The 20,466-nt window shown below is 38.6% G+C and overlaps 1 protein-coding gene across 2 annotated transcripts in view; it reads left to right on the top strand.

The window, feature by feature from the left end:
- Window positions 1-3,344: 3,344 nt before the first annotated feature.
- svep1 (sushi, von Willebrand factor type A, EGF and pentraxin domain containing 1) overlaps window positions 3,345-20,466 on the top strand; it is a 93,560-nt gene continuing 76,438 nt past the window's right edge. For both annotated transcript variants that reach the window (XM_069192425.1, XM_015345784.2), the window contains exons 1-3: window positions 3,345-4,054; window positions 17,343-17,598; window positions 18,374-18,550. In XM_069192425.1, the coding sequence (XP_069048526.1) occupies window positions 3,548-4,054; window positions 17,343-17,598; window positions 18,374-18,550 (940 nt within the window). In that variant the 5' untranslated portion in view covers window positions 3,345-3,547. The remainder of the gene's footprint in view (window positions 4,055-17,342; window positions 17,599-18,373; window positions 18,551-20,466) is intronic.

A 20,466-nucleotide genomic window follows, 5' to 3' on the forward strand; every position in this document is an offset into this window, starting at 1 on the left:
ATTCTGTCTGTTGAACTGTGGAAAACTCATCACTTTCGCTTGTTAACACCTGTAATGCAATCCACTCTTAATATGTATTTTCTTTCATTTCTGTGTTTCTCTTCTGTGTTACACTGGAGTTAGGCTCTTGGACAAGTCAAGGAAATGTATGGAAACTGACTTATCTTCTTAAATAGTTAATCATCATCATCATCACCATGACACTTCTGTCGTGCTTTTCTGGACACTCCACTCCAAGCGCTACACAGGTAAAGAAGACTTCCCACCAGCAAAGTGTAGCCCCCACCTGGAAGATGTTACAGCAGCCAAACCGCGCCAGTAGGCTCACCACGCACCAGCTATCAGTGGGGAGGAGAGCACAGAGATTAAGCCAGTTCACAGATGGAGATTATTAGGAGGCCATGAATGGTAAAGGCCAGGGGGAATAGATAACAATTGTGTTTGACAGTGAACAAAACAGGGATGCTTGGGGGCAAACATTCCAAATCCCTCTGTAGTGGAGGAAGGGGGATGCTCAATCTACAGCTGTGGTGGTAAAGCATGCAAAGGGGTCTAGAAAGATTCCCAGGAGCAGAGAGATATCAAATTGAAACCACATACAGACAATACAGTACACCCACAAGCCACAGAGCTGCGCATCACAAAAAAAGGGCAACGCATTTCAAATCATGGGGACATTTTCAAGCAGCTTCTTTTTAGCTTTGTAAAAAATAAATAAAAACGTTCTTGTTTATGAGAAACTGAGATGATTGCACAAAAGTTGTAAATGTCTCTGGAGCACCACATCAAAGTATGTAAAGTTCTTAGAATTTGTGCTTTATAAAGTTGTTTGTTTTGGCAAATTAATCATTGAATGAGACCACTGTTCTAATTTAATACAGGATGATCAGTTTCTTGAAGTTGCCCCGATTCTTCCTTCAAAATAATCAATTATGTCAAGCAAGTAAAACAAGGACATTAAGTATGTTTTCCTAGTGAAAGCACATTCTTATTTTCTTGATGAGAGCTATAATTGGCAACACAAATAAAAAATTAACATTACATTTGTTTGTAACTACTTCTGTGAGAGTGACATTGCACACTTCACTGAATCAGATAGCAGAAGGATGTTTGTTGTTGTCTATGTAATGTTATTGGACTAACTTTATCCCATTTAGCAACTTGCTGCCTCTGTTCAGAGATGTAGTACTAAGGCAGATGACACTGGCCGGAGCCCCAGAAGAGTGATAAACAAAGTGTAGGAAAAACAGCTCTGTTCAGCTTTGTTTATGATACGGAGCTCTTTGTGAGACCTCTGTAGACACATAGAAATGCCTGGAATGCCTTTCTTCCACATCTGTCCCAACAATCAGCCATCAGAGATAAGAGGGGACAGGTGAGCCTCTTGAAATGGGCAAGCTCTTTCAATTCACACCAACGGCAAATTCAGAAAAACACCCAGACGGAGGGAGAGAGGTGGGGGAAGAGTCAAAAGAGGTAAAAAAATAGGAAAAACAATTAAAGGGGGGAAAAGAAAAGAGTGCAATAATCAATAAGCTAAATATACAATTTGTATCTCATTCTGCATAATTGTTGGTTTAAAGCTTTACTCTTTAGTCCTGTGCTGCAAAGTAAAAATCTATTGTGCTACACATCCATATCTCCTATAAATCATTCCGTAACTCACAGATTGTTGGCAATATTCCATAGCTTTCTGATATTGTAGCTCTAACACCTGATCAGGTTCAGAAACAGTACTTTGACAAAATGCATGGATATTTAGACTGGACCACACGAAGAACTATGAGCATTCCTAATCACATTCCAGTGCCTCCGTGTGAATGCTGTATTAGGAAATCCCAAAGAACTAATGATATAAGTACTGATGAGTGCTAAATCCACTGGTATCTCCATATTGGCTTCGAAATAATGCTGCTCTGTTGCAACACAGTAATAAATGTATCTGCAGAAACAATTTAGTGTTTGGATGTTTAATTCTGATTTTCTGACCATAGTAACACAAATATTTTTGAGGAATGACATATGGAAAATAATATTAGGCTGTCAAAAGCTTTAGCTCAGTTACATTAAAAATGCTGTAGTATTCTGCAATAAGATTCCATAGCTAGTCAAAAAAGAATTTAGTAATAAGGCATAATTTCATACAGTAAATCGTTTGCAATGGTTTGAAACTGCTACCCTTTCCACTTCTGCATTAAATCGGTGATGCATTACTCGACATGTGGCACAACCTGTTCAAAACTATGGTTCTGGAGCAAGTTAAGATTAAACTATGTGGTCATAACATGTTTTCACTTAAGAATGCATCAGAACTGCATGCACTGTGGTGAAGCGCATAGCAAGGCCATTGACTCAGACTTGCATACAAAAGGTCTGGTGATACAGTGCAAAACTCCTAAAACCGTCTTGATAAGAAGCCGTAATAGTACACTTCCCAGTCCACTCTAATACACACTCTTCACACCCCTGTGAGACAGACAGAGGGCTCATTCCCATCCAACCGTATTGTGTCTGTGAGGATAATTAGGAAAGGAAGCAACAGCTGAATAGATAAAACATCACCGTTTTTCTAAAGTGATTCCCTAACTCTGGGAAATTAAGTATGTGGATTTTTTTCGGTCTGGAAAATAAGGGATCATTAAAAAAAAAACATAAGTGCTGTAGGCACTTTGCTGTCAAAACCTAAATGTCAAAAGCCAGTAATGAAGTAACTCTGTGGGGAGTCTTAATCTGCTGTCACTGTTTAAGATTGACTTCCAGTCTATACAAGGCATCTACAGAATGCAATTACCACCATGTCATGTTTGTGCCGTAGTGGTATTTGTCAGTTGTAAAACTGAAGATCTTGCTTTTGTTAAGGACAATTTATGATTTTTCCTGAACGAGCCACATGGGACGATATCACAGCGCTCTTTCACCACTCGTAGTGTCATGCATCGCAAAGTATTGCAGTGAAAGCATACTCTGTTTAATTTGACTACATGTCCCATATTTTGTGACTGGCGAAACAGTAGGCTGCCGAAGTGAGGCATCAGCTGAAGTAAACTGAAGACATTTATCCGTTTTCTCTCTCTACAAAGTGTTTCTAATTACAATGGCACTTCTGGTATCTGGACTGCAGTGTGGATGTCTGTGCAGCCCAATGCCAGACATATGGTATCAATCAGACTCGTGGTGCTGATGTTTTCTTTGGGAATGTTGACAGCCTGACAGGCATGGGGCTCTGGTGACATAGAACCTAAGTAAGTCAAGCATGAAAAAAAAAGGAGGAAGAAAAAAAAATCGCTGTGACTGCCCCCTTTTTTTCTCAGAACTTTTTTTAAAATGGTTTTGAAAGAGAGGGAAAAGCATTTTCGGTCTCAGTCAGATGCACAGCCAGTGCCTGGGGGTGAAATGAAACTCCCTTTCATCTGAGAGAACAGGGCCAGCACGCACCTCATTAGAGAGCTAACCTAAAAAGTGAAAAGGTGGACTTTGAAAGGGAGAGGAAAAGGAACCGATTTTTTTTTTTGTTCTGTGTAAATATATATAAGAAAAACGTGTTGCAATGTGGCGCCTTCTCGTTTTCTATTTTTATCTCCACGCAGCGGGCAGCTTGCCGGTGCTTCCTCAGTTTTCCCTCTATAAACACCCACACCTGAATCTGAGCCACGTGCTCCCACTGGCTGAGCCCAGGCAGCAACAGGAGAGCTCGGAGAGCAAAGTGGAGCGTCTGGGCCAGTACTTCAAGCGCAACGTCAGGACGCTGCGGGAGAAGAGCCTCAGCCTGGACCTGGTGTTCCTGGTCGACGAGTCCTCCAGCGTGGGCAACAGCAACTTCCTCAGCGAGCTGAGGTTCGTCAAGAAGCTCCTCTCGGACTTCCCCGTGGCGCCCTCCGCCACGAGGGTGGCCATAGTGACCTTTTCCTCGAAGAGCAACGTGGTGACTCGGGTGGACTACATCTCCTCTCCTCAGCCCCACCAACACAAGTGCGCTCTCTTCAACCAGGAGATCCCCGCCATCAGATACCGGGGAGGTGGGACCTACACGAAGGGAGCCTTCCAGCAAGCCGCAGTAAGCTTTATTCTTGTTTTCTGCACCACGCACACAGGAAGGGCAGGGGGTCACAGAGATGGCATGTTCCCAGGATAGCATGGTGTAGATCAGATGTGGCAAAATCTCTACGATTCGCACAGTGGTTGATTGGAAGTGGGTGTCACTGGAGGACACAAGTGGAGTCTTGCGTTTATGTTTCCGATACTAACACATGGCTCAACCTGTGTTTGCATGGGACAGAGTGTCCTTCTGTGCTGATGCACTTCGGCTGAAAGTATCAGAGAAGGGGTCTGCGAGCTAATGGCCCAGTCCACTGCAGGTATGTGAAAAATAACTTACACAAAACCAAACAGGTATAGAGGTGTTAAAAATAACCCCCCTTTAAATATTGTTTATGGTTTATGCTCTGGAAAGGAATGTAACCCTTGTGACTGCAACACAATAGAATTCAGTGAAATCTGAACTCGAAACAAAATTATTGACTAAATGACTGCTTTAAGCAAGCAATTAAAGAGGACCATCCAGAACGAACTTTAGAGCCTCAAATGGTATCAACGACATTGTCACTTTTATTATTCTTTAGAGATGTGCATTTAGGAAATTCTGTTTACTAAAAATAACTCTGAGCTAACAATACATTAAAGCCCATTAGGAGGCCTAATTATTTCAGGGAGAGTTGCAGAGGAATTCGTCTGTGTGTTTGTCTTGATTGTAATGGTGATAATGACCTTGTAAAAGGCTTCCCGGTGGAGGACGTTATACAGTTTTAAACTGCTCTGAATAAGGTCAAAGAGCTGAGCACATATCGTGCTTGAAAATTGCTAAACCTATTTGAATTGGCAACTTTTTTTTCTCAGAAATGAATCAGAAGTCAGGCGAAAACTAAACTCACAAAACCACATCAACAGCACGACCGTGTTTGACAGCAGACTAATAAAAACATAATGGTCTGCATATACCTGCTTCTTCGTCCAAAAAATTCTGTAACAGATTATTTCTGTAAAAAAAAAGTTGAAGCTTTGTGAACTTTTATGGATACGGAAAACAGTAGTGCCCTGACTATATATGTACATTTATGTGTAGGACCCATCATGAGTAACACATCAATTAACTGTGAATAGACAACAGCCCAATAATAATAAACAAATTCAGTACCGTCTCTATACCTTGTACAATCAATAGACTAAATTAAAATACCAACAGCAGTGCATCCTGAGCTTGATCCCATAAGTTTGCCATCTTACATTAGATCTTACTATTATGATTAGAATTTGTTATTTGTAAAAGTCAGTCGAAGTATTTTGGAACTGAGGAACAACAGAAGACTGTCAGTAAATATGGACCCCTACACAGAATGTTTAAAAACGTGAAACACAGAACAGTGACAAATTAGTTCTGACTTTTATCACGCTCCACCTGATTCAATCAAAATATCTGGCTCAGACATTCAAAAGAATGCCAGTAGTTGCGGTTCAGCAATTTACATGTGTTCTGTTCAACATTAAGCATGTTTGCCAAATAGATTTTGTAAAATATCAATTTACCTTTTTTTTTAAAATGAAATGAAGAGTCATCAGTAAGCATCACCACAAAGCACTTCCACAACTGATGTTACAATACGCCATGTTAGAAAAAACAAAGAATACGTTCCCACTCATAAATGCTCAAGGAGGCCTGTTAATAAACGTATTTGAAACGGGAAAAATAAGAAAATTAAGAAGGAAGAGTATGATAAGATCCATATAACAATCTTGGTTTTAGAAAGGAAACAATGTCTATAGTGTGTACACGTGAGAATGATCTTGCTCCTAGATGGATGGTCAAGGTTAAGGTTGTGAAGGTTCAGTGTCAGACATTCTTTTATTCTTCAGAATGATCTGACAGCTTTTTGGACTTGGATACCTCTTTGTAACATATTGACATTTAATCTGTTCCTAATTGTCCAGTACCCTTTTTTTGTCTCAATTAGACATTGTTCAAATTGCCTCTTTGAACATAAAACTGTGATGCCTTATCATAGGACATTAAGAATATACTACACATACAGGAGGAAAAGATCAGTGCAATAAGTTGTTTACCTGGACAAGAGCCTAGATTAGAGCTGTGATGAATTGGACAGGTGTTACCTTAATTTCCTTCAGCTGGTGAAGAATGACCCCTTTAGTGACATACTTCACATTTTCTTCTAATCCCCCATATAGATAACAGCTGTTTTCTGTAAAACCTTCTTCCAAAAAATATCTATAGTAGGTGACTGTTTGTCTTCTCTATATGCTTGCATGACAGCAGTGGTTCTACAGAGTAGGGGAAATACAAAGAGACTTGCTTCCAAAAGTGAATAATACTGTTTTTCTAAACACAGAAAAATCATTTTTACCTTCCAAAAGTAAAGAAGTTCAGAACCACAACATTCTTCCATCTCAGAAATATCTCCAGACTGCGTTCCGCTTTAAGAGATGGAGAGATGCTTTGCAAACGCACCAGCTGTTTTTTAATAATCTTTTAATAGAGTCTGAAACATGTTTTAGATTCCTTGCCTTATGCTGTAGACAAATCTGTTTGAAACTTTCTGTGGGATTAGAAAGAGAGAACCGTGATCCGCTCTGAAATGTTCCACCTTTTTAAGAATATAATAGGATTCACCTTTGTACCAGGTTTACCGAGTGATTACGAACAGTGGTGGAATCTGTTTGAACACACTGTACTCACACTTTGTAAGCTGTAATAAAAGAAACCTTACACACCTCACAAAATAAAATCAGAATGGAAACCTAGATAAGTACAAACAAGGCAATGGATGGAAAACAAACGGGGCCAGGGTAGAACAATCTGACTTATAAATTTGGTTAGACAACCCATTCCTTCTGTTTAATTTCAGTCCTGTTTTCCAGCACTCTGCCCTACCATCCTCGACATAAAAAAGGAATCCTTGAATACTGGAGTAGAACCAACGGCCTTTAAAATGGCTTCTGATAGGTTTGTGCTTAAAAAAAACAAACGTGGCTCAGAACAACTTAAACGATTTTCGTCCTATAGCTTACTTTTATTTTTTGGAAAAGCTGTTGCAATACAATTTAGCAATTAGCTAATTTCAAATGACCTCTTTAAACCCTTTTAATCTGTTTTTACACAATTACACAGCACAGAAATTACACTTGTTAAAGTTACTTAAGATCTCATTATGGCATCTGATTCCATTTCTCTATGTATTCTAATTCTCCCAAACCCAAGTGTTGCTTCTGATACTGTTCACCTTGACATTTAAACCTCCCCTCTTGAGATTGTATTTTGAGTTTCTGATATTGCTCTTAAATGGCTCTACTCTTACCTTACTGATCACCAACACTTTGGTTTCTCTTGGGGGTTTCAGTTCGGAAGTTGGGTTTGTTAAGTCTGGTGTTCCCCAAGGCTCAGTACTGGGCCCCCTGCTATTCAGCATTTACATGTTTACAGTTGTCATTCTGATTTTTGTGTTAATAATACTCAAATCTGCTGTCCATACAAATACTGTCACTGAAGTTGCTGTCTCTGCACTCTGATGTAAAAACCTGGATGACTCAAATTTCCTTCACTTAAACTGCGACAAGACTGAGGTCCTGCTGCTTGGTACTTCCCATTACATACATAAACCCAATGCAGTAACCTTATCTGTGCTTGAATTTCAATCAACAATGGAGAATTAATGGATAATATTTTATCGTGGCTTGAATTTTGACACTCATGAGCAAAATATTGTAGAAACAACATTCTTCCATCTCAGAAATATCACCAGACTGCATTCTACTGTATGTTGTCTTTGTCTGTTGCAGAAAAGGCTGGTATTTGTTTTTTCAAGAATTGATTGCTTCAGCGCTGTTCTTGCTGGGATATCTAAATCCACACTGAACAAACTGCAATATGTTCAGAATTTGGCAGCCAGAATCCTGACCAGGTCACGTGAAGGTGATCACATTACTGCTGTGCAGGAATCTTGGCACTGGCTTCCTATCAGGTTTTGAGTGTAACTCAAAATCCTCATGCTCACCCATAATGCTCTATATGCCTTGGCATCTCTGTACCAATCTGAGTCATTGTCTGTCTATTCCCCACCTTGCAACTTTCATTCATCTGACTATGGTCTTCAAGATGTTCCCAAGACCATCTACATTCTATGGATGACAGGGCTTTCTCCTACTGCTCCCCAAATTCTGTGGAATATTTTATTGGAATTCTATTTCCAAGGATATCAGAGAGCCACCTTTCCTGAATGTATTTAAAGACTCAAGCCTTTTCCGAAAGGCTTTTACTTAATTAGTGTCTGTGTCTTCTCCATTTTTTAATGACCAAGTGTCTTCTGCTACACTTCTAATCGCTTGTCAATCTTATATGAGATTGTTTTGGAATTTGCTATCCATATAACTATTTTCTTCTGTTTTACCTATTTTGTTTTTTATAGCCACTGTAAAGAGTTTTAAGATGCTACTTTTAAAATTGCTATATAAATTAAAGTTTATTTTTATTAACTAAATGTGAATAAAAAGTAATTCATTTACATGCTATTAAGCATAAATACAGATGGAGAATTAAGTTTGATATTGCTGTACATTTTTGTACAAATTTATCATATTCATTTTGGGATACTTGAATTGTTAATAGGGTTATATATTAAGAATAACCTAAAAATCCTTTATATCACTTATAGAAAACATTGTTTTGAGGTAAATTCTACATTGTTTTACAGATTAGCACTGACATGAATCAAAATTTAAGATGAGGTCCACACAGATGGTTTCTCTTTAGTGTCTCTAGGGTTTGGCACTAGTGATATCTAACCTGACTGCACAAAAATGTTTTACAATCACTGTTCTACTTTGTAGGTTTTTAGTTCCCAAAAAAAGGACAAGAATAACACACAGCTCTTTAGGTGATGCGTATTGTAGTAGTGTCAAGTGCATTATCCAAAGGCTGATAATGGGAGTAATTCTCAGCAATTCAGTCTAATGATTTTGTGGTTTCAGCTAGTTTGTAAACAAATCTTTTCAAATAGTTTCTCAATGTGAATCAAGGTAGAATTGGAGACTTGCTCAGTGTTTTCTGACACAGGCAAAGTCAAAATATTAATGAGCCCTGTAGACACGATAGAGCCTTTTGACACTGTACTACTGTAGCTGAACAGTGTATCAAGAAGCATGTGTTTCTAGTCTGGCGGCAACAGCTTTCACAGACTTCAGTACACAGATGTTTGAGTCTTCTCTCATAATAGAGGACCGGACGGATTTCCTTTTAAAGACTTTTCCAATCATCTACAAATTACTAAAATCAAACACTAAAACCCAATAACATTTCCGACATGAAATATTGTAGAAAGAACAATATTCCTTTTACAATATTTTGGTTATTTTACTTTAACCACAGTGGGGAAGATCAAAATGATAAGGTCAGAACGCCAGGAACAAGCTAAACTGTTATTGGATTCAGAAGCAGTCTCTATGTTTCAGAGTTACAATAACTACACGTAATATGAAACTGGAAAATTCTTGCCTTGACTGACATAATTAAATTGCTAACTCTTGAAAGTTTAGTCTTTTCTGTTATCCTGAAGCTGTGCTTGGACATGCATGCTGGCTTGTTCTACAGATAGAACAGAGCAAGGCTAGTTGTCAAAAATGTAGAATCAAAATCTGAAGCTGTTTATACTGACAGATACAATGTAATTGTAGATTGTGTAGTAAACTTGAGAAAATGACTTTGGTTACATTCCCCCAGATGTGTTCAGAAGGATGCTTGAGTTAATTAGTTTGACTATAGAAAGGCTTTAAACATGAATGCTTTCATCTGCTACAGTGTAATGAAAGAATTAAAGAAGTGTATAAAATTGAAAGTAACTAAAGAGGACCTTGGTAAAAAATGGTCAAGTTTGAAGTAACCCAATGTGGTTAGTCAGATGAATTTGAATGACTTCAGGACAACAGTATTGTACCTCCTATGAAAATACACCACCTGTAGCTTTGTGTCCCCTGGGAGTCTGCTGGAATCTGATTAAAATTAATCTCAGTCCCAAGGAAAGAGAGAGCAGAGCTGCTTCAGGTTATGAGAATCACCAATGTTTAATGTTCGTTCTAACTAGCTTGAACATATCATTTTCTTTTAATTTCTCCCTTTTTTGTATCAAAGACATACAGCATACAGCTGCGTTTCAAAATGTGTAATTGAGAAATGGGTATTATATGCTCCTAGTTAAAACTGTGCACTTGCAAGCTCTCTGAAACTGAATCTTACATTTGACATGACAGCTGTTTTTCAGCAAGGCATTAACTTTAAGAATACATGATACTTTAATTTGAGTCAGTTGAGTAAGAAAAGGGAAATGTTACTTATTTTGTTCTTTTTTTTTCCACATGCGATTTGAGGGAGTATCACCCATGCTGCTGGCAACTGGCAGGAGTTTGAGGGAAAGGGATTATTAATCATTGGCACGCTTCACAAATTAGATTTGCTTTAAGGAAAAGTTTTATACTGCATATCTGGCTGATGTGTGGTAGCTGTTTATTCACGGTGCACTGATTGAGTTAAGACAACATAATATCAATCAAATGAATGTATAGCTGGTGCATATCTGCACTTTACAGTGACCTCAATGTTGTTTCATGAAAATAAATGACACGCTGTATGATGTAATGTAAATAATATTTCTGAGCCTTGCTTTATCTAAAGGCATGCTAATTTGTGTTAGATAAATGCTAGCCAACACAGTCATGTTACAAAAAAGAGATGCAGGTGTCTGGAACAAGCTGTCCAACCATGTTGTCAAAACCAATATGAATACTTTGTGTAAGAAACAGTTGGATGGGATCCTAAGACGAATTAGCTGCTAGCAGCCGAATGAGGTAGAAGAGTTGAATGGCTTCCTCCTGTTTGCAAACTTTCTTCTGTTCTTATGTAACCAGTAATTCACTGTCACTACCTAACTACACTTGGCTGGTACTCAACAAGTCACAAACAATAGGCCTCCTAATCCTTGAAGCTAGTGGTGTTACTGAGAAGAATGAGACTATGCTGGACAGAAAGACATTCATACAGAGTTATCTTAAAATCCTAACTGAACATAACCAGCTAAACACACTAGGAGAAGGATTTTGTCATTTTACCAATGTTGCATCGTAGCCTGCTTTACCCCTGTGATTGAGCATTGACCCAGATATAAAACTCCAATTATATTTGATCAAATCAAACTAGAATTAACAGTCCCCAAGAGACTAAAACACAGAAATAACATTTCACTTACCTCCATTTAGTCACTTAATGATAATAGACATATTATGTTCGTCAGGATATAAAAACAACTTTACATTACAGCGTTTTGGACTTATCAGCTTTTCTCTGTTAAGTTCTGATTTGGGGAAATGATTTGGAGGGATTTCTTTCCGCCTTTAAACAAAGAAATTTCAGAACCCCGTTCAAAAGGAAATGTTAGATTGTTGTTTTAAAATTAGGTGCTGTATAACTTTTCTGCAAACATAATTGGAAGCATATTTTCATAAAATAACTTTTCTGTAAAGGACTATATATTTTGAAAACAATCCCTAAGGGTTCTATGCAAGACTAATGGTTTCCAAGGCCTAAAGCACTAAACACAGATTTAAAAAGACTGTCGCTTTTAACTTTTGTATTATCGATGCTCAAAAAGAATGTTATCCAACACAGGTGCCATATTGACCACAAATTAAATACAAACTTCTGTGTGCTGCTGACGTATCAGCTCTGTAGAGTCCAGTGTTATCTTTCTGCTTTATCCACAAGCACACAGAAATGTTTCTTTGTACTTTTATGGTGTTAGGAAAAGTCTTGGGCATTGTCGAGTGGCTACTCCTACAGAATTCTGGAAAATGATTTCTGTTTTCAGCAGTTGTGGAATGAAGTTAATTAAGAGATAAGGAGAGCAGAGAAAATATCTACTGCAGCTGCAAAAATAAAAAAAGTGACTAGTAATAAGATTGTCCCAGAGTACACTTTACTACTTGTACCTTGTAACCTTTGTCAAACTGTAGGTTGCCTTCATTTAGTCACATCTAGTTTTTGTTAAAAGACTTATTACAGGATGTAAGCAGCACCTTGCTTGTTCGTCTAAATAAAAACAAAAACAAAGAAAAGTTCCAGACTTATTTCACATTGTGGACTGGACTCTTCACAGATATGCACATAATATATATGTGAAAACTGTCTGCCTCTAAGTACTCATGCTTGGCACTGTGCTCAGAAAAAGAACCCAGATATAAATTGAACAAAAGGTAAACTACCTGACAAACCTCTTCCTCCAGATAAATCAAAATGTATCCCAGAGTGTTGCCAGACATTTCAGGTTGTACCGATGACTGTGTGAGGGGATGTTTTCTCAGAATACATACAGCACATTTTGAATTGATCGATTTTGTTTTTGTTTGCTGGGCTATACGTTTTATTCCTGTTAGACCTCATAAAAACTTAATATAAATATTATGCAGCAAAAGTACATTGTATTCATATCACTTAAGATGCAGGGTTATATTAATTGTACATTTTATTTTTTCTCCTGTTACTGTAAAGGCTCCATTGTACATGAAGTATCGTCCTTCTCATCCACGAAGGCATAGAAATTTCTCCACTTTACAAGTACAAGTACTTGTATTACAAGTACCTAGTAATTCAGGAAGAATAGCCAGAATAGAGGAATGTTCTGGTGTTGATGTTCAGCATGAATACATTGGCAGTTGTATTCAAATAGTCATTATTTTAATCAGAAAAAAATCTAGCATGGCAAACTGGAAAGACATCACTTTACAAAGTGAATCCTTAAATGGAAAAATCCAAGTCATGATTGGATTAGTACAGAGAAACAGAAGAGTAAACCGCAGTTATGGCTTCACAATATGAAAAATATTAAAAACAGCTGCTCTTTACCTGCTGTATCTATGCAATGTATGTTCTAATTCAATCCACCTTTATGGAATTTAAATGTAACACAAAAAAGAGGTAAATAAAGATTGTGTTCTCTATAAAAGTCAAGTCACTCTATGGAGGAGTCCTATAAGTACAGTTTCAGTTCAGTTCTGTATAATTTCATACAGCATAGCGCTTTCATTAGATGTGTAGCTGCAAGGCTTAGTTATTATTCAAAATATTATACTGTATTTGCAAAAAGAGAATAAAAAACATAAGTCTCTCTCTTTTATCAAGTAGAGCCACTGTATCCGTTAGACACCTCAGACTGAGGGAAACCTAGAGTACTTCTCCTGTCTAATTTTAATCATTTAATTTATTTGGTGATTAGAATTAATTTCATTTTAGAAAAAAATAAGATATTTCATGCACAGCAAAAATGCCTTGTTAAAACAAAGTTTTAAAACCTAGTGCAGACTGTCAGACAGTTCTTTTTATAAGTTTGTTTACTTTCTCTATTCTGGCAGGGACTGTTCTTTGAAGTTTGGGGAAATAAAATACAAGAATGGTCAAATATTAATGTTGCGCTTGCATTCCTGCTTTAACTGCTAATACTTAAGTATTTATCTAAATACTTAAAAGGAAGAAAAGCAAAGAGGGAGAAAAAATAAAGACAATTGAACCAGGTTCAAACAGAAGATGGCAGCAGACCTGGACTGGAAACTGGAACTGATAGAAAACTGTCTGGAGTACAGAAACTGCACAAGAGATGTATTGCAGAGAAACGTTAGACGATCAACAACTTTTGAATGAGCTTTTGACTGACATGCAAAAGTTAGACAGTGGTAGAAAGTCTGTTAGAATTTAAATTTTCTACAGTACATTAATATTACCCCATTCAATGTCAACCTATACTTAAACACACCTGAAGAAGGCTCCACAGCCGAAACGTTGTGTTTTCTTTCTTCTCTTTTCAGCTTGGTATAAACCTATTACTTGTTCCTTTGCAGCCTATACTGTACATGCTGACGCAGCTCCCCACCTGAACTATACTTAAACATGATTGTTGATTTATAATTAGGAACAGATTGCTTAAAGTGGTTTGTATTTTAGATTTTATTAATTGCATAACAACATACACATATCTTTTTTTAAATTATCAGTGAAAAAATTGTGTTTCTTTTCTTCTCTTTTCAGGATGTACAGTAATTTAATAGTCAAGGGATAAAATCTAACCTACCTTGATTCTACTTTCTTATTCATTCCAAACAGAGTTTTCTGAAAAACACCAGCCTGCTTATTAGGCACCTGAATGTCAGGATAAATGTCTGAATCACATATGGAGCACATATTGTAAACACCTTAACAAATGAGATAAGCACGTTTATCAACATATTGTATAGAGATTGTGTCAGCCTCCTGTATATCTTTGGTTCACCCCTAGTTATACTGTGTCATGGGCGGTGGAACTATACTCCCCTAAATTGGGATGAAGGACATTTGCTACAAAACTGGGACTGTGTCAACCATACCAGGACATACTGTAACAAGACATTTGCCTTGTAAAGAGATGTCAACACAGAGTAGCAAAATAGATTGGGTGATAAGCTTCAGTCCCAGGATATACATTTAGCTCAATGGCTATGATTTCACAAGCTTACAAAGGCACCTACTGTAAAGTCTGTTTAGCATAAAGTGAAAAATGTGACTCATAAAATGTGATAATACCTTTTTGTTGTATATAAGAGGTCAAGAGTGTGTATTGTATTAATTAAAAGGCAGATAAAGCACTCTATGCAATTGCGATTACACTAACTGAAGTTCAGATCCATCATTCCTTAGAATTTAAGCAGGTTTTTATGTTTCTGTAAATCTTCAACAGATAAAGGTTATGGAAAAGGAATACTGTACGTTGGTCTAGTTACACTTTATCAGTTTAACACTTCTCTTAGAGGAAAAGCTGTTTATAGCTAAACAAGACACAGACAACGTGCTGGATGCTGGGACCTGAGTCAAGAGCTTCTGCACTACATTATTATTCCATTCCTGCAACTATTCTTTCACAGCTATTGAAATCCTGACAAAATATTTCAACTTTATACAATGAATGTGCGACTTTTTTGTGTGAACAGACTAGATTGATCAATTATACTGTACATAATGCTTTAGAGGTTCTGTAGCTGTTTTCAGTATTGTATCTTTTTAAAACGTAGGTTTTTAGAGTAATACATTCTTGAACAGGATACACTATGAGAGAAAAAATTGGATATCTTTCCAGCACTCTTACTGCTCATGATACTCTTTAATACAGTCTTTGTTTTCTAAATGTTGGCTTTATAACTAGAGTTGCATGTTAAGATGAAATTGCACATGTGTTGCCTTCATGCTCAGCTCTTTGTCTCTAAGCCAGCCTGCACTTTGACTCCTGGATGAGACTCAGTGCAAAAAGGAGGAGCTTTTCTGCCAATTTTGAAAACCCACAATTAAAGACTGTGTTGCACGATGCATATGGCATCAGTCTGAATTTTTTTCTCTCCTCAATTGATGGAACACTACAGTGGTGTACCATAATAAATCCCTCACACTCTAGCTCTGTTTTTCCTCAGAAAGAGCAGACCCTACAATGAGATAGTCATCACTCTGAAAAACCATAAAGACGGCAAACATATAGTTTTACGTCTGTCTCCTAATTTGCAGGGAACTCCCACACTGACATCACCGCGGTGACTGCGTTGAGGGAGTGAGTGACATTTTGGGTCGGTTGGTAACCCGTATCAACTAGAACGACTTAATGACCATCAACAGACAGATGGTTTGGGCGCAGCAGATATGTTCCAGCTCACTCCTGCTTTGAAACATCAGAGACGTCTTTTTGTTTTTCCTGGATCTGTAATTATCTCTTTCACAGTGGGTTTGCCTGAGGTTTTTGCCAGTTTCCAACAAAGAACCTCCATCCTTCCACCCCAACCTCCATATTAAAAGAGTTTCACCCTCTTTTTCTTTCACGTGTCATGGTGTGGCCAAGGGAGTCCCCCTGTAATAGTTTACTGCGGTATTCCATGACTAAAGTGGAGCAAGGTGTAGCGAAGCACAAAGGAGTTGTGGTTCGCCATGCAGAAATATGAAAAGGCAACTGGCAATATACCCCAGCAACACAAGTAGGGAGCTGCGTCAGCATGTGTAGGTTGTAAGGGAACAAGTAAAGGTTTATTCCATGCTGAAAGGAAGAGAAGCACAACGTTTTGGCTATGGAGACTTCTACACCTGCAGAAGGCCCCACAACAGAAACGGTGTGTTTCTTTTCTTTTAGTAGTCAAAGGCATCAAAGCAGAAGCAGATGTTAAATTGCATAAGAAGATTTAAAAACAGTAAACACAACGTTTATGGATATTTTGTTTTGGTAATGGCCTTTTTTACAACCAAAATAACATTTTTAAAAACAACACGTTATGTCATTTATAATTGTAAAGGAGTCCGCCGTTATTTTACTATATTTAGACTTGGGACCAGAACTGTGTTTATGGGTTGTATCCGAGTATATACATTCATATAAAATTGTCTCATTCAGATATTCCAGTGCTCTGGTGGTTGAGTGGTGACCACATGATTTATACATGGTGTGGTGGAGTAGCCGGGGTGTGTTAATGAGGTTGTAGGGTTTTTTTTTTCATTTTAACTTATTGCTGTAGATTTATGTCAGATGCCCTCACTGGGTCAGGACTCAAAATGTTAATATCTCACACGCTGAGTTTTGGTTTACAGATTCTGTCCAGGACACCAAGATGGATTAGTGGTTAGGGGTTGAGGGTTATATCAACCGATATCTTCAGCAAATGGGGACCTAAATATTTTTTATACAGTTTGGAAAACAAAGATTAGAAAAATGCTCCTCTAAGTACACTTGCTTGTACTGCTTGTATGCAAGAAAGGTTTTAATGAAAAGTTGCTATTGCTGACACTTTCTAAACCAAATGAGAGTTATGCATATTGTATATTGCACAGAAATGGGTGATAAGTCTGTCTTAGCATGGAAAAGACTTTAATTCATTGAGCTGGAATTCTTTAAGAATCAGAAAATATTAGGTTTGGACCCAGATTTATCATGTTTGCTACTGTTCATGCTTTTGTGTTGTAGCCCAAAGGGAACAAGATGTGATTCATTTTCCTTTTTTAGACTTGTTAGCTGAGCTGAGGGTGTCTTCTAAGTGACAACATAGATATAATTACATTTGTGACACCCTTTGCAAAAGTAACGCTGAACTATTTTTAAAATAAACAGTACCGTTGCGTTCTAATTGAGAGCTTTCAAAAACACATCGTTTTCAAATAACGAAAAAAAAAACAGATCTTTGACTTCCTGTTGCAAACATTTTTTGCTACCCATATCTTTTTTTCTCCTCCCTCCCTGTAGCAAATACTGCGACATTCGCGGCAAAATGCGACGAAAGTCATATTCCTCATCACGGACGGCTATTCCAACGGAGGAGACCCACGACCCACGGCCGCATCTCTGCGCGACGTGGGAGTGGAGATCTTCACCTTCGGGATATGGCAGGGAAACATCCGGGAGCTGAATGACATGGCCTCCCACCCCAAGGAAGAGCACTGCTACCTGGTGCACAACTTCGCTGAGTTTGAGGCGCTGGCGCGCCGAGCCCTGCATGAAGGTGAGCTGACCCGGAGAGGAGGACCATGGACCTCCAATGTCTGCCGAAAGTATTGTAGCCGAATCGCCTCGGTACTACGAGTGCAGCAGAGCTGGTCTCTTTCGCGATGTTGATTTATTTGTGAGAGCACTATAAATAGCACTGTGTGGAGTCATTTCAGTCTCCCAAATCAGTAATTCCTCCAGGACAGTGGGTCTGTGCTTTTCAGCTGGTGGTGCAACAAGTGAAGGTAAACCTGTATTATGCTGGATTGCAAACAACACGTGTACAACCTCGCACCCCTGGGGGTGATGTCAGAGAATATTTCTAAATCCCACCAGTTTGGAAAACGGACAGTGCCAAGACGGAGAACTGTCAGAATTCAGACCTGGATGATTGTGATTTAGCAGTAAGAGTGGACTGCACGTATTCAGGTACAGTTTCGGATATGGATTACGCCTCGTGAGATACCGCAGCCGGTTTCACGCCATACGGTTCATTCAAACATACAAAAATACCGAATAAAACCAACTTCTATTGAATAATAATGATGATGAAGATGATGATGATGATGATTATTATAAAGCGCATTTCCAAACCCAAGGACGCTGTACATCGTGATAAAGAAAAAAGTACATTAAAAAAAGCAAAATAAAAAAACAGAAGGTAGGGCAATGAGATATAGGCTGTGGGTTGTGTCTCTCATAGAGTCTGAGGAAGGGCATTCCGTAACTCCGGAGCTGCGACAGATACTGAGCTGCTGTATCTTCTGCTCCCAAAAAAAAAACAATTTCAGATCTCCCTTCCGGACGCTACACGCAGGAGGACGCCGCCCGCTGCTCTGCACTGTGCGAAGCCCGGCGGGACTGCTGTGACGTCATGGCCAGCTGTAAATGCGGCACTCACACCGGCCAGTACGACTGCGTCTGTGAGAGAGGCTATTACGGGAAGGGCCTGCAGCACGAGTGCACAGGTATGAGACATTGCGCGACTGGAGCTCCCAGGGTGCCCACGCATAACACAGGGCACTGCGGCGTGGAACACGGCGCGAACTGATCTCTGGGGCGCTGCAGGACACAGCCACACCTAAAACAATTTAAAAGAAGGCTTCCTTCATCGTGGCTTTTTGCTGGTGAATGGGTCAGAGGGGTCCGAACGGCCTGAATGTGTAAAGTGAAAGTTGACAAGTTACTCTTCCACTGATAACTGTGTAAGTGTATTAAAAGTAGGGGGGAGAGTCATTATTTTTCACACTTTGTAGAGCTGGAAGGAATGTCCCTGCAGCTTACACTGAAGTGTTTTTGAAACGCACCTAAGTGAAATCTGTTGTCTTTCAACACAGTGACAAAGCACCATTAATTCTGTCTTATTACGTCTATTTTTCATGTCCCGTTAAAGGTTTTAGTTTTGCGCGGCTGACTGCGCGTGTATTTTATGTATCTGTCACACCTCAGACTTGGGCGGGGGTCTTCTCAAGTTTCTGGAAGGATCATCTTTCAAGATAATAGCCCATAGAGGCACACCAGTTCTGTCATGTTCCTATGAAAAGCAGAGACAACCCTAAAAAGGCTACAGAACAGATATATATCTGCCATTCAGCTTAATATGTTGACTTCTGCAGCCATGTACACTGAGCGTATTTCAACACATACATGTAGCACAGTCAGCAGTTTCAGATAATTGAATAGACGAGGCCCTTATAGGGAAACACTCAGGCATTTAAATACTCATTGATTACTTTGAGAATACAAGCACCTACGACTTTTGGATATAAGGCCCACGGCTTTTTAGGTTATTATGGTGGGCTAAATTTAACTGTTCCTTATGTAAGGAAATAATGTAGTTGTGCATGTTTGGTCTGTAGTCGTAACCATGTTTAAATTTTACAGTTATAAGCCAAAGCTAGAAAAATGTGCAATTCCAAAAAAAGGCTCTTCAGTGGAGAAAATAATCAGATGAACAAATAAAATATTGGTCCGCTTAAAGTAATCAACTCAGATCTACTGTAGCCTTGTAACCTACACTGAAACAATTTTTTCCGTTCCTAATGTGCTCACTGCATACTTAGATTAAAAATCAGATTAAGCAAGTCTCTTCCTAATCAGTATGTAAATCCACATTTCCCATTATAATCCAGAATTGAATTTTTTTCTTCTTGTTGATGGAGACAGTCATTCAGGTATCCCAGTTATGCGAAGAAAATGGCTGCATATTATTGCCTCTAAACAATTAATTTTCCCCAAAGCTATTGTAGCGAAAGGCTGGAAACCTTCAGCGCCCCCCTTTTTATATATTTATGTATTTTAATTTATGTAAGTGATTTATTATTAACAGTGTTTCAGAGAAACATCTTTAGTTTAATGCTTCCTGCACAATAAAAACATGTATTAATTGTGTAATTTTAGATATACAAGGTACCGTGGAGTGTTGAAGTTTTTTTTTTTCCCTGCTTATTCAACATATAATTAAACAGTTCATTTAATTCAGAAGATTAACCTTCTATATGGATGATAACGCTGCCTCCAGGGTGAAAAAGACTCATTTTTAATACTAAAGCTGCTGATAAGGGAGGAGGAATTTCTGCCCCTGCCTTTCTTGAGGAGATACAGGGCTAGAAAGCCTCCTTCTCTTATTCATTCATTTCCTGACGCGGCTGAGTTTCCGAGCTCTGTCAGTGACTCGTCGTGTGTACTGTATGTGTATTCAGCTGGAATCTGGCCCTGCACCACTTCTCAGAATCGAGCCACACACAGTCCCTCTCTTGAAGATGGCAAATGGTCCCAGTCCTCTTCAAAGCTACTTTTTGCAAATGCAGGCACAGTTCTTCTACCATCTCCATCGCCCCCCCCGCCCCATACAATGTTACACACACGCACACCCCTCCAATTT

Source organism: Lepisosteus oculatus, chromosome 1 (genome assembly GCF_040954835.1).
Source record: "Lepisosteus oculatus isolate fLepOcu1 chromosome 1, fLepOcu1.hap2, whole genome shotgun sequence".
Classification (NCBI taxonomy): domain Eukaryota; kingdom Metazoa; phylum Chordata; class Actinopteri; order Semionotiformes; family Lepisosteidae; genus Lepisosteus; species Lepisosteus oculatus.